The following is a 24,444-nucleotide window of genomic DNA, read 5'->3' on the forward strand; positions in this document are numbered from 1 at the left end:
ATAAAAATTTTGAAGATTCTTATTTAAGTGATAAAAAACAATATTAAAATTCTTGAAAGATAAAGTTATCATTCTATAATGAATTTAATAAAAAAATATAAAATTTTAATTTTATAAGTCTACATAAATCAGAGATTTTTTTCCTACTTAATTTGGATAAGGTAGGGTTTATTTTATTTTTGAATACAAGTTTCATACATTTTTTTGAAGGGAAAGTGTTCTTGCTCAGAAGTCCATTTGATAGAATAAAAACATAAGAGACAAAAAAAATTAACAAAAGAGGATATCCATTACATGAAATGGGGAAAAGCTAATCAGATCTTTGAAAACAAGAATCCTAACCACCAATGCCTTAGAGAGTACGACCCTGACGCTTGAGTGCATAAATGACATCCATGGCGGCTACGGTCTTCTGACGATCGTGCTCCATGTAGGTGAACGCATTGCGTATGACATTTTCGAGAAAGAACTTGAGGACTCCACAAGTTTCTTCATAGATGAGACCATTGGTACGCTTCAGACCACCATGACAAGCTATGCAACTAATTTCCAGTTTTGTGATTCCGTAAATATTGTCACGCAGAACCTTCCAGTCCCGATTGGCTCCTCCCTTACCGAGCCCCTTTCCTCTACCCGAGATCTCTCTCTAAATCTCTCTCTCTCTCTCTCTCTCTCTCTCTCTCTCTCTCTCTCTCTCTCTCTCTCTCTCTCTCTCTCTCTTCTCTCTGTTTCTCTTTTGGGTATTGATTACAAGTTTCATACATGGTTAAGCATTCATAGTTAATTCATTATAGGAGTGATGACTTCCTAAGAATACTCCTATTTAAAGTAGTGGCTTGTGTCTTTATATATTTCAATATTTAAGTTCAATATTATTATTTTGAAATTAAATTAGTAAAGCTCAAATCAGAATATTCTTTTCAAAAGTCATAGGAAAAAACTGTTTGGAAAATGAGAAGCTCAATAATACGCTAACTATCCCATGTTATTATTTATATCTTGCAAACCAATATTTGACTTTAATTGTATTCATTTACATAGAAATATAGAACATATATTCTATTAAAAGATAATCATGAAAAACTTCAGAAGGTGGGACTTATCCCGTAGAAAAGATAAATGGTGTGCTTTGCAACTTAAACTAAGATTAAAAATAATATAGAAATAAACACTCAAACCTAGTTTTAGAAGATTTAGTAAGACTTATAGGTTTCAATCCCATAATAATAGAAATCAAGGCTAACACTTTTAAACTCATAACAATGCATTGAAAGGGTAGATAGCCAACCCAACCATGCTTTAAAACCGTGATGTCTAGTATAAGGAAATTAGAGATAAATAAGGCTATTATTTAAATTAAGATATTAGTGAGACTTAAAAGTCAATTTTATATATCAATCAGCTTGATCATGATAAAATTCAACAACTAACTGACCAAATCGAAAGTAAATGAAACGTGAAAAGTTAACACATCAAAATAACACCATGAAGATTAGAACGTAACTTGGATCAACATAAAAAAAATAAATCCAACACTAATTCAAGAGAGATGAACTTAACTACAAACCATTTTTAATAACATGAACAAGCATTTACAAATATTAAAAACAAAATACAAGAAAAGAAGAAAAGAAAACACCAAAAATGAGATTCCTAAATGTTCTTCTCGCTCTTTTGATTCTCTCCATCGACAATGCAGTCCTTAATCCTCTTCTCAGTCATAGAATTCCTCACTAATTTGCTCTTATAACACACACTTACACTTGACACTCTCACCACAACCCCCACACAATGAGAAATCCTCCCTCAACCCCTTTAAACATCCCTTTTATAGAATTTCTATTCAAATTTTTATCAAAATTGTCAAAGTAAGAGGCAAACCACCTCTGGTCGTGTGGTAGCATCATGGTGCCAAAATGGACATTAGGGTGATAACTTCTGGAGTCGAAGTGCCAATCTCTCAGGTTTGTTGTATCAATATTCTGTAGGATTTGGCATAAGGTTGCTACAATCATGGTGATGAGGCGCTAAAATGCCAACACTTAGGTGTTGAACAATGACATTGAGGCTCCAAGCTCTCAGTTTTTTGGCCTCTTTTTGTAGCATCTAGTGCCTAAGGACTCAATTCATAGGGCTATCGTGTTGTAGCTCTTGCGTCGAGGCACCACATATGATTTGGACATTTTTTCAAATTACTTATGTACTACAACAATCTCTTTAAAACACATTAAGAATATCAACTAAAAACCAAATTTTACACATAATATACTTAATGATGTTTTTAAACACTTAACAAAATGTCAGTATGTTCTCATAAAATATCATGTCAAAGTAAAAATTTTAAATATATTAAAAAAATCAATTATATAACTTATTATTTTTAAATAATATGGTTAACTTTTATATTATTCTTATAAATCTTAATGTAAAATTTCTTAAATTTATGATAGAAAAAATATTACAAAATAGCTCCTATTTTTATTTAGATTTATAAGTGTCACTTCTAAAGCTTGAGCTTAAGGTTGAAAGATTAAATGATAAATCTATTAATTCTAAAGCTTTGTAAAATTTAAAAAATATTTTATACAAAGTTTTTGATCATCTATTTTGATCAATGTTATTGGATGATCTATTATAGCTCATGCTGTCAATTAAACCTCAAAAAAATATTTTTTATCATCAAAATAAGCTCAAGCTAATAATGGGTTCATAGAGTCGACAAATAGAACTTATGATCTTATGGGAATCTTATGGGATTAAGAAGCTCAACATATCTCTTCTATAGAGTAAAGAAGATATAAAAATGTGTGGGATGAAACTTATAGCTTGATCACATATGATTAAGAAGCTTAAATATCTCCTCTCTATGGTCAACAGGCTATATAGACATAAATATAGAATTTTTAGCTTGATGAGATGTGATAAAGAAACTCTCTTATATAGAGTAAAGAAGATATAAAAATGTGTGGGATGAAACTTATAGCTTGATCACATATGATTAAGAAGCTTAAATATCTCCTCTCTATGAATATATAAATATATATATATATATATATATATATATATATATATATGAAGATGAGACTTATAGCTTGATCACATAAGATTAAGATGCTTAACAAATCTCTTTACGATTATAAAAAACATAAGAAACATATAGAAGGATGTACTTGAAACTTAATATTAATTATGGGAGTAGGCAAGCTTAAATATCTTCTCTAAAGTGGGAATGATATAAGATATTTACGTGTGACAAAAAAAAAGCCAAAGAATCTTCTCAGTATGACATTAGAGATTCACAAAGATGAAACATATGAGACTTAAAGCTTGATGATTGAGATCAAGCATTTGTAACCAAAAAATGAGACTTCCAACTTAATCATGTGCAACAAGAAAAGCGAAAGATCATCTTGATCTGTTAAAAAAGATATTAGCCAAAATTTATATCTGGTCTATGTTATGAATACTAGATAACCACCTAATCACATGTAAAAGAGGAAAGGTTAGTCAAACCATGATGGGGAAGAGAAAGGAAGATACCTTTAATATGATTAAATGGAGTTAGCCTAAAAGTAATGCCTCTAGATCGCCTATCCTAACATAGATTCTAGATTATTCGTAGACTCATAAGGTCATGATATGATATAGATGTCAATGACAATATAGGTTCACATGTCATATGTTTTTACCCAACATGATGAGGCCACATGTTTAATCACTCCTAATAGTACTATACACAATGTGTGTTTTCATTGTTAGTATGTCTCGGTTATAAGTGACATATGGTTTAAAACTCCAATCACCAATCAGGCAGTGCCAATCACAAAGTATCAATAAGAAAAAATGAGCATGATGTAAAGCCACAAATGATAGGTAGGAGACTGAATAATTTTTTTAAACTATGTTTCATTTTGAGATTTGCTATTAAGGGTGTCTCCTGCAAAGCAAATGCTCATGGAATATGATAAATATGTTAGGTACTGAGACATGAAACTACATTATTATATATCAAAAATGCTGACAAACAAGCGAACAACATTTATATTTATATTTGTCTTACTTTTAAAATGATTTTAATTTTATTTTCATAGTAGCTCTTTTGTTTTTATTGGATGATTATTTATATTATTAGATGATAGAGATTAAAAATTTAAAACTGTCATCCGACCTTCTATTCCCACCTTGATAATTTGAAGTCATGGTAAATGTCTAATAATGTTAATAACGAGTATCTGTATTAATTGACGACCAGGATGATCCAACTGTGACATTGAGAATAAGTATTGATTAAAAACCAAAATTAAGTGTTAGCCTACAGAGCTCTAAAATTCTCCAACTCCAGGAATTCTCTTCACTAAAAATTTTCTCAATAAATGTGTAAAAATAAAGCCTATTTATAAATTTTTGAATACGTCATATTGAACTATCCATCACAGCTCAAGTTGAACTCTTCAATTATTGATATTATTATCTCAATATTTTAATGAATACAAAGTTTAATGAACTCAAAATATTCAATTACTAAGACCTATGTTTTGCATCAATTTCTTTATTTAATCAAATAATAAAGGATGAAAAAATATTAACAATTAAAATATCATCTTAATAAAATAATCAATTTGTTAAGAGAGACTTCTTATCAAATCCAAATATATTAAAAAAAGCTAATTTATGAATGATTAGGAAATTTGTAAAAATCAGGCAGGATATGGAAACATAAAAATAACCTTCAAAGTTTAATGATTCTACTAGGATAGAATCAGACTTTATAATAAATATTAAAATTAAATTAATTTAATCGATATAATACTAATAATATAATTTCTAATTAAAAATTTGAAAATTGATATTTTATTCAGTTTCTCCAATTTAAATCTGAATCTCTTACATCTAGCAATCAGAAGAAAAAAAAAGCCAAAAATTCATCTTCATTGAAATCAATAGTCTTCAAAAGCAAATCCATTTCCAACAATTCAACAACTCAGCTTTTGATTTTGACCAGTTCTTTGTAGAAAAAAAAAAATTGGAAATTGCAATTTTTAAGGATGTGAAGACTCTAACAGAAAGCCAAATCCTTGAAAAATAAAAAGCACGTCAAATAAATAAACTAATAGATGGCAAATCTGAGGCTCCTCCGAAGTTTAGTTCCACCAATCTCTTTCAAAATCACAGGTGCATGTACATTGTTTTATGGGAAGTTAATTTTCCCTGTCAAGTTAAACTAAATTTTTTTTTAAAACAAGAACAAAGGTGGTCAATTATCTGATCAAAACCAAAAAATTAAATCAAACCGAGCCAAATCAATTTTAAAGGAAGTATTCAATTTTTTGTTTCAAAATATTGAATATTTAAAATTCAATTTTTTGGATCAATTTTAATATTCATTTAAGCAAAAGATTAAATATATTATAATTAAAAATTTTAATTTATTTGAAAGAAAATAAATAGAGTAATTTGTATGTATTCTAAATTAGTTTGAATTTTTAAATTTTAGAAGATAGTAAAGAAAGGAAAAATTAAAAAAAAAAAATCATTTTGGAATTTAAGTATTAATTATTTTAAGCCAAACACTAAATTTCAATTTGCTTCAAACCACATGAAGTAAACCATATTTTATATCTAATCAAGTTGAATCAGGTTGTAGCAAAAACCTAGCGATTCATTATTTATTTATTTATTTTGTTTCTTCTCATGTGGTTAATTTGTGAATCAAATCATCCAAATGAATCAATAGCAAACCCCTAACAAGAGCTAGTCTTATAGTCAACATACAAGGCTGATGTCAATCATCTTAATTTCTCTTTGTTTCCACATACACGATCCATCAATAAAATGAAAACGCATCAATTCTACCTTAAAGTTTAACAAAAGATACCCAAGTATAAATAGAGAGGATGATGATCACCTCACCTAGAACTAATCATTGCACGAGTGGAAGAAGTTGACCCTAGGCATTGTAATGGTAATGAAGCCACCATGTTTGCTCATGCCAAAAGCATGTTGGGCATCAATTCAATGACCATGGCCAATAATGGTAACAATCACTCTACTTGTTGAGCACTATTTACGTACAAAATACGCACACAGTTTTGCATGCGTACTCCTCGAAATAACCTTCCAATAACTCAGATATTGGAGGTTATTGGAATATAACATCTCAATAACCTCCCCAAATAACCTACCAATACATTCCGTGATTTTGCGCTCATATGTTTTACTGTTATTCGGAAGTTATGTCAGGTTATTTGAGGTGTTAACCCTAATAACACTGACAACCCTTTAACATCTTCCAAATAACATCAATATGCATGCAGTTCTGCGTGCTTACTCCACACATAAATATTTTTCTTGCTACAGTGATTAGCTCCGGTTAATTTTGTTCAACTCTGGCCGAAACAACTTGCATGATATAAGTCTCATTTTTTAAATGAATTTTTATGGTTGAAAGGTAGCCCTTCGGAAGAAAAAAATCTTAAAATTTGCAACATGTGGCTAAAATTACATATTTGAAAAAAAAAAACTATTTTTAAGGAACGGTAACGGACGAAAAATAAATGTATGAGACAAAAAATCACACAATGACTGCATATGTCACATCTTTTAACACGCTCAATGAATAAAATGAAATTGTCTATAGATGCTTGATTCGTTTTCAATAAGAAACGAAAATGTGATGCTGACCAACCCATATAAGGGATTACTGATTAGCGTAGTTTTTTATTTTTTTTTGGCAAAATTGAATAAAAATGAGAGTAAAAAACAACCTTTAATGGAGGGCGTATGGTTAATTACGAAAACTTCCAACTTGGCGAAAATCTGCATAGGCAAACAAAATTTTTTGGCAAAATTGAATAAAAATGAGAGTAAAAAAACAACCTTTAATGGAAGGCGTATGATTAATTGCGATAACTTCGAACTTGGCGAAAATCTGCACAGGCAAACAAAATAAAAATGATATTAGATAACATCAAAGGCATGTTAAAGATCAAACTAATTCTATTAACCTCAAAAAAATGGAGAGGGATAGAGTTTGAAAGCTGATATCTATTCTACAGGCCAAAACGAGTAGGGCAATATACTCTAGCACCATCAGTGCGAAAAGCAAACTATATAGCAATTAAAATCCATGAACAAGATTTCCAGGAAGAGCAGTAACGAAATGGTACAATCCAAAAACAAATAACAAATTTTAATATTAGATATGATAGAGCCATAGAATTAAAGTAAGATATGCAGAAGATTACTTTGTGAAATGTTCCCAGTAAGGTGATTGAAACTTTTCACATAGACAACGACAGGAAAAGTGAAAGATAAGTCAATACAGCTTAACTTCGGATATCTTAAAATATATTTATCAGCACAAGAATGTTTTAGAAGACGATTAGACAGTGAGGCAGGTTTAAACTACCAAGTAGATGCCACTGGACAGCGACGAAGTGCCAACGTTGATCTCAACCACTTAAGCAGCATGTATGCATTTATTCCTGAATATCAGACAACTGTGCTTAGTTTCAAGTTTTAACCATCTGCATATTTGACAACGATGCCACAGCCCATAGAAAACTTACTTGAAGAGTTTGTTTGATGTTTTTTGATTTTAATGGATGGGCCGTATGGTCTATTCATCTTCACTTCCAAAGTAAGCATCATCGGTTCCAAAATATCTATCTCCAAACTCACCCATGCCCGGAATAACTCGAAAATCCTCATTCAAACCTTGCTCTATCTCTGATGTCACAATCTTGATTCTGGGGAACTTTTTACACACAACATGAACTCCTTGAGGCGCCTGCATAAGCAGAAATAGAGTCGTTTCAGTAATCAGCATTTGCTAATCCTTCATAAATATACAAGTATAATCAGCATAATGAAGCTAGGAAAAGAGAATTCATACAAAAGTGAATTGACTCCATAACTAAAGTACAGCATTATTGAGATTGATCCCACAGGAATTATGAAAATGTTGTCTTTCCCATTTATTATCCATGAAGATAAGGCCTCGACGCAAACAATGCATTAAAATATTTATTGACAAAAATGTTACCTTGTTTTGACGGTTGAGTTTTATCTTGATTTTATAGATAAGTGAAGCCACCACCCTTGACTTTTAAGAATTTTTGTCTTATGACTTCCGAAACCTCATTTGCTAATGTAAGGAACATACAGATTCCAGAGCATCAAGCAACATGGATTTCCAGAGATGTGACATGATTATGGAGTCTGCTTCTCCCCAAAGTGTGAACTTAGGGTCAGCAGGATCTAGAGAGGGATAATTAAGTCGTGAAAATTCCCTTTACAATGTAGGAAGGTCTCACACTCTGAAATAATTTAATATAATTTTTTACAGTAATACCCATAGTTTTCCTTTGATTGGATTGGCCATATACTCACCATTCAAGCTAGTTGACAAATATTATTAAAATTCGTAAACATGGAAAAATAAGAGAAAGCAAGAAAAAAAGGTTGAAAAAACATAGTTTAAAATTGAAACTTTATTCTAGTGCTTTGATGTTATGTAGAAAATTGGAGAACGGTAAAAGCTTGCTTCATTAGCATACATTCAAAGGGTATTATATACATAAAGCTGTCTATGCTATCCTAATAATTTATATAATACTATGAAAAAAACTATATTCACAATACTTTGAAATTTCAGAAACACTCCAAAGAACTTCACATTTTCCAAGTTGCAGGCGCCAACAAGCCTTCTTTGTTTGTTCAAATCCGTGATTTGCGTGCTGAATCTGTGGGATTAGTGTTTTCTTATCTTCCGTGCTGTCAGATCCTTTCAGGCAAAAACCCTAAGAATAAATTCCCAATTTCCACATACTTTTATCGCCAGCAAGTGGACCCTTTATTGTTGATGTAATTGCTTGCTAATATCTAAAAATATTTGCCGCCTGCCCTTTTCTGCAGCTAGCAGATCTTTTTGGGTGTCTGTATTCTTCAACACATGTCTATCTATGGGGCTATCTTTTCAAGTCCAATCCATGATATCATTGTATAAATCAGAAGATTAACATTTTTGCGTTAATAAATCAATGCTTACATAGGTTGTGTTGTGTGTGATAAGATTATATCTCTTCATTGTATCTTGAGTTGTAGGGGTGCACAACCTTCTGCGCAAGGTAGAGGGAGGACAAGAAATGCGTAGCCTCGAGCCCTAGCAATTGTTATTGGCCGATGGCATTGCAAAGGTACAGATGGCGGTGCTTGCTGAGATGCTCCTCAAAATTTTTAGACTAGAAAACTTGAGCGATCGTTGAAGCATAGACACCAGTGCCCGATGAGTCTGAATACCAATCCCTAATCATGTTGGGACTCCATTTGCGCGGAATCCCCTAGTCTTTTTCTAGGATGCAGGGGAGGAGAGGTGTCAAAGTCTGTTGCATTGGCCATTCCTTTCCTGCGACGGGTTTCCACTTCAGAATAAACAGGCTCAGACCTAGCTTGGGCCACTAGTAAGTGTCGACTGGCCTCCCCCATCTTTGCATTGCGATGAAACTTGTTGTAGCTGCCCGAGGAGTCGCCGGCTTTGTGCCTGACTTTTCTCTCGACGACAACTCAACATCGGTCGCCAGATAACTAGGAGTTCTTTTTGACTCCTGATACTGTTCTCTCGAAGGTACTGCACCAATTTGAGTAGGTTTTCTCTGTATGAGAATCAACTCCTTAGTGGAGACTCTTTGAAATACAATCGTGGTCTCAGAAACAAATAGAATATAGTCTGAACTTGTAGTCATGACGTCAACACGGTTGGTCGTCTCCTCTTCTCTCGCTTCCCTAGCAACTTCTGGGTAGACAACTTTCTTTCGCAGTTCCTTCCAAGAAAGCCGACCAGCCTCATCAATCTGTCGCCTCCTCCTTAGCATTCGACTGGGCCCACAAGGCTATAGTCATCACACTGAATCTAACCAGATCCAGGATCTGGTTCAACAACATTGCCTCAGTGTATAGGTGGACAAAGAGCTGCCTCCCCTCGACACCCCAGCCATGCCTTGAATGTGGCGAGGCACATATTTCTTTTGCACTGCACCGGTCGGATGAGACAAAACTCCCCAATCGCAAGGAGGAGGAAAAAGCACATCTTCCAATCTTTTATTTTATGCACAAGTCCCAATGGATGGAACTTTCCGGTTCACCCAAACACAACACAGCCGTCTAGCTCAACTTGGAAGGAGAACATGTGAGAAAAAATCTCCACGGACCATGGAATCTCTCTTCAGCGACAGTAGACGATGAACGTCATGATAGACACTATGGATTTGGGCTTCTTTTGAGACGAGATCACCCATAGTGGTTGAGCATCGACCACAACTCGTGGCAAAACAGCTGTCGAAGGCCCCATCAAAATTGATCTTGCTGGAAAATGAGACCCTTCCCACACTTATTAGTTGCCCGATCATCTGGTCCCACGAGTTGAAGTTGGAAGTCATCATTGAAAGTGCAAGCAACTTGGAGTAAAGGCACATACTTGAGAGATATTGACGGTATATCAGTCTCCGGGAACGATCCAGAAAGCTAGGGTGAGTACAAAAGCAAGGGATGCAAAGGAAGAAAATCAATAGACGGGAGGAAAGGAGGATCAGAGGCACAACGACCAACAATCCAACCCTCAACCCTTAAATATAAGTGCTAGAGTGAGGTGGATTGTCCCAAAAGTCATACCTCAATTTCGACTAATCACATCTCATCACATCAACATGGTTTTAAAGAATACAAAAAATAATTTCATTTGAATAAACATTAAATTTAAAGTATTATTCAAAAAAGAAAAATTTTACAACCAGTTCTTCTGCCGCTTCGACTGAGATGAGAAAGTCCTCGCCGAAGTTGCTTTTGATATATCACTTGGCCCCCAAACCTAAACCTATCTACACCACTTGCTTCGGCCTAGACCCGAACCATTAAACAAGTTTACCAAACATCCGCTAATGCCGATTGAACGTCCGCTACCTCCCTTCGAAGAGTTGAAACCTTGTCCCACAACTCCTCTAATTCTTCACCCCTTGGCATCCTAGCGATCCGAGCAGTCTTCCATCTCCTCTAGTCAGGGAGCCGGCGACTTAGGGGAAGTCCTTAGCCCAACAATCCCCTCTCTCTGGGTCGCAGAAGAGCCGACCGAGTGGTCCACCATGTTCTCACTCTGAATCTACATCGAGATCTCCTGAACCTGCCCCAAAGTTTCTCTTTGACCCTCATCCCCAATCGTCATAGCTACAAAAACAAACATCATAAAATAAGGAAAACAAATTTTACTAAGCCATGACAATCGAGTATCATGTATGGCTGTACCCAGAAGTAGATCCATCTAAGTCTATTGAAGTGAGAAATTGGTCTCGCCAGGTGGCGGTGAGGCTGCCGCGGTCCTCGGTCCCTCGGCCGGTCCAAGCATAGAGGCTTCAACAACTTTCTTCGCAAGGGGCCAACTAGCTCGACACGGGTCGCTGGGGAAGGTTGGGTCGACACGCTTGCAGCATGATCGATCAACCCACTCCAGCCCTCCACTCGGTTCTTCTCCCCCCGAATCCCTTAAAGAGTATGATGATCCCAACTCATCCACCGTTTCAACTCTCTTCTGCTTCTTCAAGGCCAATTTCTTCTTTGCGACCTTGCCTTCTTGTTTCTTGTTGGCCTCTTCCCTCGGGGGTCTTCTTTTTGGCAAATCTCTTCTCCCCCTCCGACGTCTTCTTCACCTCAGAATGGGGTTGGAGCTCAAGCAATCCAAAAACCATTCTTATCATCTTAGAGCATGTCAACTCGTCTGAAGGTTTCTAAGCACTCACATGGAATTGTGGGTACCGACTGACTCAACCGCACAGACACAGACAAAGATGATTGGCAAAAGCGTCAATAACGATCTATTTATAAAGGCTCTAGGCCAGAAAATAAATAGAGTGCAATTATTAAAAAGCTTTAATTAAGGAATAAATGAATCAACTTGTGTATTTAATTTTTATTGAAAAGCAAGATAATTGGGGAACTAAATATGTACACAGAAAAAGTATAACACGAATCTTGAAGAAATCCAACGAATATTAGGCATAATGGAACGCAATATAATGGGGCCAACAAGCAAAAGACCAAGGGCCCACGAGCGGAAGACCAAAGGTTTAACAGCGAAAGACCAAGGGCCAACAAGCAAAAAACAAAGGGCCCACGAGTGGAAGACCAAAGGCTTTACAATGAAAGAACAAGGGTTCAACGCTAGAAGACTAAGCATCCACTAGTGGGACATCAGAAAACCAAGCGTCCACTCGCGGAACACCAAAAAACCTGCTTGACCAAGTGCAGCCCACTTTAGCTGAGGGCGAAGGCTGACCCAGCGAGAGTCACCCGATTCAAAGCCCGTTGAGCCAAAAAGAGATGCCAAGCTAACTCTTGTCATGACCAAATTCGAGAAAAGGACATAATATTGCCAGCCGTCTCAACAGACGCCCCTAAGATTCCCCATCCAAGGTCGATAACTGGCCACAATGCAATTAACAAAATGTCCCAAAGGATCCATCTTGTCGAGGAGTATACTACCAATCAGATTACAGTAATTTACCCTTTGCCCAATTGCTTAATTTTATCTCATCGACAATAGGTTCTCACCCAGAGATCCTCATTTGACTGCAAGCCAGACGCAACGGACTGACAAAATAAGGCTAAAAGAGCAACCTTATGCCGACCTAAAGAAGAATTAAAGTCCAACTAGTGACCTCGATTCTTAACTATCAGAAGAGCAAGTCGTATCGAACCAAGACCCATTATGTCTGAGCTGACCGAAACATAGGACAATCGAGCCGTAGGATTACACCTGTAGAATGCCCAAAATGTCCTTGTAACGCTCCATTAATGTAGGTTTAGGCATGTAATTTCCCATGTTGTACCCCGTTTATAAATAACATCAATCAAGGGTAAATGAAATCGAGCATAATTAAGAGTTTCCTTATTTAAAACCGCTGAATTAAATTGTATAACTTAATTATATATATTTTTGCTTATAACTGAATATTTAGATTAGAAATATGTATTATTACAAATTATTATATATCATTAGCCTACCTAAAATATATTGTACAGACCATTATTTATTGGAATGAAAGCAAAGGAAAATGCATTCAACCTATTTACTCAAAACATTGGCATGATGTTAGAGCCAAGGCGAATCATTCCGATCTGAATCTTTCGACGTCTTTGCTGCCTTTGGGAAGTGTTCATCTTCATTTTCGACTCGAGCTCATTCCATCTTCGCCGACATTTTTTGATTGCTTCCTACAACTTCGACATTTTCGACTTCTTCGACTGCAACTCACCGAGAGTCTCATCAGTGATCCAATCTTCCTTCTTGTCGCGTCCAAGCGCGAATCTACCATGTGTGATTCTTTACCCAAGGCCTCACCACAACTCGATCTTTCCTGCCCTAACCCGACCAACCTTCTCCCGCTGAAATAGAGCACGATTCTTCTCTGTTCAGGCCAAACCTACTGCCCAAAGCCCGTCTTCCTCAATATTGTTGTTCAGACCGAGAGCTCCCCTCAGCTTTTCTTATTCGAGTCGAGCATTCCATTATGTCCAGACGAAATATTATTGGCTTACCCGAGCACTTGTCCGAGGCAATCTTTGTTCTTTGTGCATCGCTACAGCCACTTGTCCCTATGCACATAACAAAAAGTCGAATTTTGGTTTTCTTTGGACTTTGTTTTTTGGGTTTCTTAGTATTCTATGACTATAGGTTGATTTCGATCAACAACTTTCTTGGCAATCAACTTGTAAGTGACAATTCTATTTAGAATGTCTTCTAAAATCTTAAATATCAGATTACGGAAAAGAATTATGCAGCATAGAAAGTTCAGTTCAAGATGTTTTTGAAAGAGGAGCTTTGGGGTCATATGATGGATCTTCTCCAGCAGCTACAGAGCCGAAAGATCTTGGTCAATGGGAGGAAAAAGATGCTCGGATTGTTTCTTGAATTTTATGATATTGAGGCTCATATGGTGACAATTTACAATCATTTTATATGATTAAGAAAATGTAAAAATAATTGAAGTGCGTCAACAATCAAGATAATACTGCAAGACGCTTTCAATTGAAACTTGATATGAGTAATTATAGTCAAGGTAATCTCTCAATTAAACAATATTATTTTGACTTTCTAAATTTATGTAGTGAATATTCTGACATTATCTATGCCAATCAATTAAACAATATTATTTTGACTTTCTAAATTTATAGAGTGAATATTCTGACATTATCTATGCCAATATGTCAAAGGAGAACTTAGCTAGTCTTCAGGCTATTCATGAAGTGAGTCGCCGCGATCAATTTTTGATGAAGCTCAGACCTGAATTTGAAACTGCTCAAGTTGGGTTGTTGAATAGAGATCTGGTTCCTTGTTTGGATGTATGTTTTAATGAATTACTGCGCGAAGAACAAAAATTGACGACACAAACTGCTATTGATACAGCTGGTGGATCGTCAAAAAAAGTTAATGCTGCATATATTGCTCAAACCCGAGGGAAGGAAACAAAGCAGTGTTACAACAATAAAGAATTTTGTCATATTGCTCGCCAATGTAGTAAGTTCTGTAATTATTGCAAGAAAAACAGACATATTATTAAGGACTGCTCTACACGACCTCAAAACTGCAAACCACAAGCCCTTCATACTGCGGTACCCGACTCTCACAATCTTGGTTCGACATCCACAGTTGTCGGTGATAATCAGTCTATTCGCACATTAGATATGGTTCAACAGATGATTCTCTGTCTTTTCTGCTCTTAGTCTTCAAGAGAAAGACAAAACTACTACTTCTGTTCTTTCTCCTTGGTTTATTGATTCCGACGCCAGAAATCATATGACCGACACATCTGATATATTACATAATCAACGCTCGTATATTGATACCCAATATATTCAGATTGCTGATGGAAATAATATTCTGATTACGAAAGTTGGTGACATTAGCTCATCTTTCCGACATGCCTTAGTTTCTATTGGTCAAATGGTGGATAATAATTGCGATGTACACTTTTCTTGTGATGATTGTATTGTGCAGGATCAGATGTCGAGGAAGGTGATAGAGAAGGGGTCTAAAATAGGTATGTTATTTCCATTACAACTTAACATCCCCCAGACTTTGTCATTAGTTTATTCAATCATTGAAAACATCTGGCATAAACAATTAGATCAAACAAAAAATGATGTATTGAATCATTTGTTGTAAAGTGGTGTTTTTGGTCCTACAGATAAAAACATATTAATGGATTATTCTTCTTGTAAATTGGGCAAAAGTAAGACATTGATTTTTCCTATTTTGGACAGTCGTGCTATAAATATTTTGACATTATTCATAGTGATATTTGGGGAATTACAACGGTTATTTCACATGTTCAGTATAAATATTGTGTGATATTTATTAGCGATTACGACCAATCACATGGATCTATTTTTTGCATTATAAAACAAAAGTGTTTACCATGTTTCAAACTTTTATGATATATATTGACACTCAGTTCTCCACTTATATTAAAACCTTACAGATTGACAAAGGTGGTGAATACATGTCTCATGAGTTTCAAACATTTATTCATAGCAAGGGTATTATCTCACAACATTTATGTCCTTATACACCTCAGCAGAATGAAGTTGCAGAACAGAAAAATCATCTGTTGGATATAATGCGCACATTGTTGTTAGAATCTCTGTTCCAACTAAGTTTTGGGCAAAAACTTTATCTACTGCAGTTTATCTGATTAATCATTTACCATCTCAACAATTGAAGTTTGATTCTCCCTACTATCAATTTTTTGTAAACATCCTAATTATCATACATACTTTCAGATGTCTTTGTTTTGTTCACTTACATGCCAATGAACATCATAAGTTCGCAACACAATCTGTTCGATGCCTTTATGGGTTACAATCCTAATCATAAGGTTTTTGTGTGTTAAGATTCGATTAATAATCGATGATGTATCTCTCGGGATTTTCTTTGAACATGAATACTATGTTTAGAATCATCTTTCGACATCAGACACTATTATACTTCCTCACTTTGATGAGTCCTCTTTTGATAAACGATTCAAGCCTGAAATTCTCTATAGACGACGTCTGACCCCTTCATCTCTAGTCCCTCCCAACCCTGCTTCTGAAAATGCTCCAATAATTTTTCGACGATCAACTCGACACATTCATCCTCTAGGCTTGTTTGCTACACTCACATGATTTGTAAGCTCAAAAGGTCCTTGTACGGTTTGAAACATGCTTCACGGACTGGATTGAAAAATTTCGTAATACTCTTCTTAGTTTTTCTTTTATTCAAAATCAGTATGATTCTTCATTATTTATTTGCAAGAGTGACAAGATAATTGTGTTGTTATTAGTCTTTGATGATATTGTCATCACAGGATCTGATACTTAATTGATATTTCAGTTACAAAAGCGTCTTCAGGGTTCTTTTCATAGGAAGGATTTGGGGTCTTTAACTTATTTCTTAGGCCTCAAGGTTCATTCTTCTCCCGCTGATATTTTTCTTCCCCAACATAACTATATTAAGGAACGCATTGCTTTGGCTGGGCTCCAAGAGGGTCGTCCTGTTGAAACTCCTTTGGAAGTGAATGTTAAATATCAATGGAATGATTGTGACTTTCTATCTGATGCATCTCTGTATCGACAACTTGTTGGGAGTCTCAATTATCTAACCATCACAAGTCCTGATATTTCATTTGTCGTGCAACAAGTTAGTCAATTTATGCAGACACCTAGACATCTTCATTTAGCTACAGCTCGACGTATTGCTAGGTATTTGAAAAGTACTTCTCAACGTGGCTTGTTCTTTTCTGCGAAGTTTCCTATTCGCTTAATCACTTATAGTGATGCTGATTAGGCTGGTTGTTTTGATACACGTCGATCTATTACTGATTGATGTATATTTTCAGCAACTCTTTAACTTATTGGAAGAGTAAGAAACAAAAATGCGTGTCTAAGTCTCTACTGAGTCTAAATATCGTGTTATGTCCTCTGCTTGTTCTCAGATCATTTGGCTTTGAGGTTTGTTGGTACTATCCAGATTACTGCTAATATTGTCTTTCATGAGCGCAAGAAATATGTTAGACCAAACTGTCATTCTATTCGAAAAGCTTATGATAATGGTGTTATTTCTCTTCGTCATATCTCTTATAAACTTCAAACGGCTGATATATTAACTAAGACCCTTTATTGACAACATCATCAGTTCCTTGTTAACAAATTGATGTTTCTTGATCAGTCAGCATCAATTTGAGAGGGGATATCAACCAAGAATAACTGAAATCGGGTAAAATTAAGAGTTTCCTTATTTGAAATTGCTGAATTAAATTCTGTAACTTAATTGTACATATTTTTCCTTATAGCTGAATATTTGGATTATGAATATGTATTATTACAAATTATTATATATTACTAGGCTACATAAAATAGATAATACAGACCATTAGTTATTGAAATGAAAGCAAAGGCAAAAACATTCAGCCTATTTACTCATAACATTGACAAAAAAGGGGATCATTATATGAAATAAATATTCTACATTTAGACTCTCATGTGCCTCTCTCTTTTGTCCTATGCTCTATTCCTTCGGTGCAATTTAAAGGAAAATCTTGGATTCAACACATATGTAACACCTAAACTTTGATATATTCCCACATAAAACTAGAATCTTTGGAAACTCATCGAAAATATCACTTTTACTTACTATTTAAAAGTAAAATAACCTTTTCATGCATCGATTTATGCCACCAAAATGTTATAAATATAAATATGAAAGTTTGAATGTTAGATACGTAAATACATAAGATATCCATGAAAATTTCCAAAAATAAAATAAAAAAAGGACTTGGAAAGAGTTGAAGAAGGATCTGAAGATTTGCAGGGGACATCCAAAAGTAAATAGTCATGGATTAATCTTGTTAACCTAGAACATTACTATGGGAGCAGCTTATCAGCCAAATATAACATGTGGCATTGAAAGATCATATTTGTTAAAATATCAATTAAAACAAGATAGTGAATTCATCATCTTCTCCATCAGTTCTGATTAACGATGGAGTTCTGTTTAAGCTGTTAATTTGTATTTGTAATTAATAATGCTTCACAATGTACAGAGCTAAAATCATCATCCAAATTAACTGAAAATAGACGAAAACAAAAAATTGGTCTCATCATGTCCTGTCAACTTACGGAAATTAGATTCAAGAAAATAATGTTTGCCTCATCCACACCCTTTTCAAGAAGCAGTGAAATAGCTTGAACTGCTGAATTTCCTGTAAGGTAGAAGTAAAATTAACAGATCCACAATACTATGATGATAAAATAGCCTCAGCACTCATATATTGCAGCAGCAAATTCTTTTTTTTTTAAATTATTTTTTTTTTTAAAATACAAAATTCAATTTGACGCCATTTGGTGCAAGTATCTTGTAAGCAAGGAAAACAAAATAGATGCTCCTGTCTATTAATGTGTCGTAGCGGTGGTATGCCAAATGTACGAGGATAAGAGAAAAATCTCCTGCTAAGTACCGGAATCCTCCCGAGCACTACTTTCAACATCAATAGAATTGTAGAGCTGTTTAAAATTAACCATTAAATTTGTCATACAAAGCATTGCATCAAATATGCATTCACCGGTTGATGCTTGAGTACCATTCCCATCCGGGATTAGAGTCCAGATGGGTGGGAATTCCACCTCAGAATATCCCATTATGGGATTTTTCCTGCCCACATCGGCAGGCTGGCTCTTGTAAGCCCCTTATTTGATTTATTTGAAATAGAATTATGATTGTTAATTGTTTTTAATATAAATATATTAAATCAGAACTTGCCGAACACTTTTAGTTTTGATGTTATGCATTTGAAAATGGTTCTAAGAAGGGGGTGTTGTATTCTCTTTCCTTTGCAAGTGATGTGCAGGCTGGAATAGATGGTTGATCCTCCTTGACGTTAGTAGTTTCCAACATCATCTCTAGCAAATTTCCTTCAGCAGTTTTTTGGGAGGACAACATTTTTAACCCCTATATCAACCCCAAATCCTATTTCATTATCAAATTTTCTTGTCACCTAACACCCTGACCACATTTGTTGATTCTTAAACATCTAGTAGGAATCATAGATCGGGGTAATTTGAAATCTCAAATTCTAATCCCAAATTTTAACCTAACGATATATCTCTTTGTAGGTTCAAATTTTATGCCCCAACCCCTAACTACACAAAATGTAACATTTCAAACTACACTGAAATAGTCCCTACACCCTCCACCTAAATCTCAAACTTTCATCCAACCTAAAACCTATACCTTTACCGTAGCTGAAAACCTTGACTTGAGGACCCATCCTGCCACCAAAGAGAAATACGCAACGATGTGTCCAAGAGCTCATAATAGAGAATATGTAGATGAAAATCCTTCATTAACAATGAAGGCTTATTGACTTTCAGAAAAGACAATTTGTGAAAGTCATTTATAGCCATCATGGTGATCCACGGATTGGGGGCAGGAAGTTAATCCCTTCCACCAAAAAAACTCCATTAACAAAGATCCAATATTTAGGTTATTTGGATTGAATATCAGAGAGAAAATTGTGACTTTGGCAATTTGTCTCTGAATTTTAACAGTTGCATAAATCCAAAAGAATTTATTGAATGGCTCCAAAATGTGGAACGGATTTTCGAGTACAAAAATATTACACAAGATAGGAGAATCAAATTGGTAGCCATCGAACTCAAATAGAGTGATTCCATGTGGAGAGAAAATTTGAAGTGCTTATAGTAGAGAAAATAGAAGAGTAAGATTACTACATAATGTGAAAACATAGTACAAATATCTTCCATTATTATTAGCAGTAGATGTTCCTAAAACTCCAAAATCTGCATTATAGAAATTTATTTGTGGAAGTGTATATGATTAAATTTGAACAACTCATGCTGAAATGTGACTTAGTAAAGCCAGATAAGTACAAAGTAGTGTGCTCCCTGGAAGTATTGAAGCCATCCACAAGTAATATAGTTCAATTATAAGTGTATTTATCCCTTCATGATGTGCAATCCTTAGCTTTAAAGACAGAGAGGCAACATCATCATATAAAAACCACCACACCCTACAACCAACACTTAGCCGTAGGGTCAAGTAGTAAGGGTACACCTGCTAAAGTACCCAAATTGGCCCCATGGAGAAATCAACCTTTAGATGGAGAGAATATGGGTAGTTCCTTCTACCCTTCAAGCTATGAGGTGTTTAAAGTGCCATGATTTTGAGCACAGCATAATATTGCCTAAGAATGAGAATGATCATTCACTAAACAGTGAGCACTAGAAGAAGTGTGAAGTGACACTAAGGAAAAGTTAGCAAATGAGGATATGAAGGAGTAAATGTGGGGTAGGACATAGAGGAAAACCTCACGATCAAAGCAGCGTAAGAAGTCTTGCGACGAAATTGACTCCTGTATTCATACTTTGATCGAACCGGTTCATGTTTTTCCGATAATGAGTTGGTCGATGAAGTCTTGCGACGAAATTGACTCCTGTATTCATACCTTGATCGAACCAGTTCATGTTTTTCCGATAATGAGGAGTTGGTCGATCCGCTTGGGCAACTCCTAATTATCCTATTACTATGTATTTGACTTTTGTGTTTTAGAGTTTCAAGTTGGACATGTTTCTATGCAAGCCCTTATTGGCGTCTTGATTTCTTCCGTATAGGGTTGTATCCAAAGGCGAGTGATGCTCCGGCTGTAGCTCGTTCCTGAGGGATTATTTATCCTTGACCTTCCATTTCCCACACCCCCTGCTTCTCTGTCACGCCTCTTTTCTCACTGCAGCTGAGAGCTATTATTGTTGTTCTTTGCTGTAGTTCTCCTCTTTGTAGACACCTTCATTCCACAATCCCTATTGTAATCTTTCCGAACAAGCGGCCAACCCTCCCTCTTGCTGTCTCTGACAAACTACAGTCTTCCAGCCGCCCCAGACCAACTGTCCTTCCCGTTTTACTACAACTTTCCCCTTCCTAGCCACTGTCTCGGCCTCCTACATCGATGCCCTCATTATCCCAGCCCTTCACCTTCATTGTCGCCATAACGCCCAAACTTCAAGAAACATATAATTTTTGGCAAAACCTAATTTTTTCATCTCCCGGAATTTGATCGAAATAATTTTATTAAATTATACGTATGAAATCGATCAATTCCATATAAAACAAGATACACGAATTATGAACAGATTAGGAGATATTTAAGTTTGAAGTTATAAGTATAATTATTTTAATTAAATCTTAATTCTATTTCCTAATCTCATGTACCCTTACTGTTCCCCACCGTCTCATGCCATATTATTCGCTGGATGCATCGTATTTCCTCCCGAGCCTTCTTATTCTTCCCCTCTCTCGAATTCATGCTCCTTCAGTCGGTTTCCCTCACGTGATAGCTTCCTTGCTTGTCTGGAGGTGTCCAACAAGCTCCTACGCGATTGAGCACTGTAACGACCACCTAGGAGCCGTAGAGCACGATCTAGAGTTCTAGGGCAATTTTTGTAAGCTTGAATTCCTCTTTCACATTATTTGAGACTTTCATTTACTTCCTCACCCCTCCATTTTGAAATTTGCCTAATTTTTCACACTTTTCTCGTTTCTCATAGTCGTCGGAGCACCAAATTTCTCTGGGAAGCTTCAAAAGTAAGTTGAAAGCTTCCATATCGATTTTAGCACGATATTAGTGACGGGGAAGTGAAGGTTAAAAGGTTGAGAAGTGTTGGGGAGAATTTTTGTGTTTTTAGAAAAGACGAATATATGTCAAGAAGCCCTTTTGAGGTATATTTTGACAAATAAAGTATATTTTTTGGTTAATTCATGTTATGAGTCAAATTTTATGAAACCCTATGTTAGTTACGAGCCTCATGTTGTCTTTACAAGAAAACGAGTTTAAGACTAGCGTGTGGGCACTCGTTGTAGGGCTGCTCACGGATAGATAAGAGGTATCATGGATAGATAAGAGCATATATTTTATTGTTGGCTTTCCACGAACCCAACAGAGCAACGATTATGTTATGGTGATATTGGATTGCTTCTCCAAGATGAAATGTTTCATACGCTATATTAAAAACTAATACTATAGGGAGATAGTCATGTTACTGTGCCAATAACAATCAAAGTCAAAAAGAGATTTGAAATTTCAGAATCATTATTGGAAGATCATATGAGGCAAGCTCGACACAAAATTCCAGATCAGTTCAACTGTGCATCCTTAAACAAATAGACAGATGGATGTGACGAACCACAACTAAAAAAATCCTTAGCTGATTTGTGAAAAGAATATCGGACAATGAGATTTTATCCTTACCTGAATTAAGTTTACCTAAAACAGGTTCAATAAGCTAGTGAAAATACAACAACCACTTTAAGATTGTATACAGATGAAATCCTCACACCAAAGCAGTTTAGTAATGATGCAGAGGCTTACACGAATAGATAAGTAATAAAATTACTAAGTAGAACACCAATTATTGGAATTTAACAAAATCATGTAAGTTAACGTCTTCAAAGAAGATAATACGGTGTGGATCAGAATGAAGAAGAGAATTCTTACATATTTATTTAGGAAGATCAAGATTAGGGTCGATGGTCCATTCAAGATTGTCAAGAGATTAATAACAATGCCTATAAGAATGATCTGGTTGGAAACTACAATATTTCTACTACATTAACGTTGTTGACAAGTAAACTTAATACAAGGATCAAGAAGCTTTCAGAGAAAAAATGTGAAACTTTTGTTGCTCAGGAAGAGTAACACAAGAGTGTGACTCTTGTCAATGCAGGAGTGAAGCAGTGACATGGGAAGGAATTCTGCCCGAAAAAAATCCAAAAGAAATAAATGCTCAAAAATTTTATCTGTACACATTCATAACATGGGCTTAAATAAGGTTTTATAACATTTACAAATAAACCCATAAACTTCTTCAATATTCTCTTTTTAACTATATCAAACTAAATAAGGTCTAATTCTTAACATTCCCCCTCAAGATAGGCAAAAGATATCCACTAAGCCCATCTTGCAACATAACCTAGACAAATTTAATGAAGTACTTTAGTGAGGCAGTCAGCCACTCGCAGTTTAGTGGCTACATGACTTAGCTCCGGTTATTTAGCTTTTCCTTGAAGAAGAATCTATAAATCTCCACATGTTTAATTCCATCGTGTTGCACCAAGTTGCTGGCAATGCTGATTACTGACTTGCTGTCGCATCACTTCATTTTGAGTTCCTTGGTCCACCTTGAGCTCGATCAACAAGGCTCTCAGCCACATTATCTCGCAAACTCCTAAGGCCATAGCCCTGTACTACACCTCTGTTGTTGACCTCACTACTACATACTATTTCTTGCTCTTTCAAGAGATCAATTTGCCCCTACTAACATGCAGTATCCCGAGGTGAATCATCTATCATCTGCACAACTCGTCCTAGTTAGTGTCATATAAACCTTCAATGTCTGCATGCCCTTTCTTCTAGAAGATTAACTCCTTCCCTAGTGGACTCTTCAAGTACCTCAGAATTTGAGGCACTGAATCCATATTAGCCTTCCTTGGATCATGCATGTAGCGGCTCACCACACTTACTGCAAAAGAGATTTCAGGTCAAGGGTGACACAGATAGACCAAACGACCCACCAATCTCCAGTATCTATCACAATCAACTGGTTCTCCTGCCTCTGCACTTAGCTTGGATTTTTAATCAATTGGAGAAACAACAGGTTTGCACCTCAACATGTTTGTTTTCGGGAGAAGATCTAGTACATACTTTCTTTGAGACAAGACAATCCCCTCAAGTCCACAGGCCACTTCAATCCCAAGAAAGTATGTTGTCCAAGATCCTTCACCTCAAATTCATTGGTCAATCTTACCTTTAGTTGATTAATCTTTATCTCATCATCACCGGTGATAATGATGTCATCAACATACATAGCAAGTACAATTATGTGACATTCATATTGTCGAAAGAACACTGTGTGATCTACATTGATCTGTTGATATCCCATGCCCATTATAGTCTTTCTAAATTTGTCAAACCATACTTGAGGAAAATGCTTCAAGCTATATGTGACTTCTTGAGCTTACAAACTTTGCCCACTATCTGGACTATACTGAATCTTTGTAGTATCTCTACATATACCTCTTTCAGTAAGTCATCATGAAGAAATGCATTCTTCACATTGAGTTGGTGTAACCTCCACCCACCATTCATTGCAAGAAAACCAGTGTTCTTGTTATGCTCATCTTTGCTATTGGTGCAAAAGTTTCATCATAGTGAATGTTATATGTTTGACTATACACTTTCACCACAAGTCATGTTTTGTACTGCTCCACCTTCCCTTCTAGAGTTTGTTTTATTATGAAGATCCACTTGCATCCAATTCCCTTTTTCCCCACTAGTAGTGACACTATCC

The 24,444-nt window shown here is 35.6% G+C and overlaps 1 protein-coding gene and 1 pseudogene across 3 annotated transcripts in view; both read right to left on the reverse strand.

Moving 5' to 3' along the window:
- Nucleotides 1-337: 337 nt before the first annotated feature.
- On the reverse strand, nucleotides 338-643 carry LOC110032752 (annotated as a pseudogene).
- Nucleotides 644-6,546: 5,903 nt separating this feature from the next.
- The window catches only part of LOC110032751 (uridine kinase-like protein 3), a 124,630-nt gene continuing 106,732 nt past the window's right edge, over nucleotides 6,547-24,444 (reverse strand). For 2 of the 3 annotated variants that reach the window (XM_020736496.1, XM_020736499.1), the window contains 4 exons: nucleotides 18,205-18,287; nucleotides 7,569-7,789; nucleotides 7,409-7,484; nucleotides 6,547-6,816 (listed from right to left, as the gene is read on the reverse strand). In XM_020736496.1, coding sequence (XP_020592155.1) covers nucleotides 7,619-7,789; nucleotides 18,205-18,287 — 254 coding nt within the window. In that variant the 3' untranslated portion in view covers nucleotides 6,547-6,816; nucleotides 7,409-7,484; nucleotides 7,569-7,618. Of the gene's footprint in view, nucleotides 6,817-7,408; nucleotides 7,485-7,568; nucleotides 7,790-18,204; nucleotides 18,288-24,444 lie in introns of those variants that run through there. The other variant, XM_020736498.1, reaches the window with a different exon arrangement.

Source organism: Phalaenopsis equestris, unplaced genomic scaffold (genome assembly GCF_001263595.1).
Source record: "Phalaenopsis equestris unplaced genomic scaffold, ASM126359v1 Scaffold001019, whole genome shotgun sequence".
Taxonomy (NCBI): domain Eukaryota; kingdom Viridiplantae; phylum Streptophyta; class Magnoliopsida; order Asparagales; family Orchidaceae; genus Phalaenopsis; species Phalaenopsis equestris.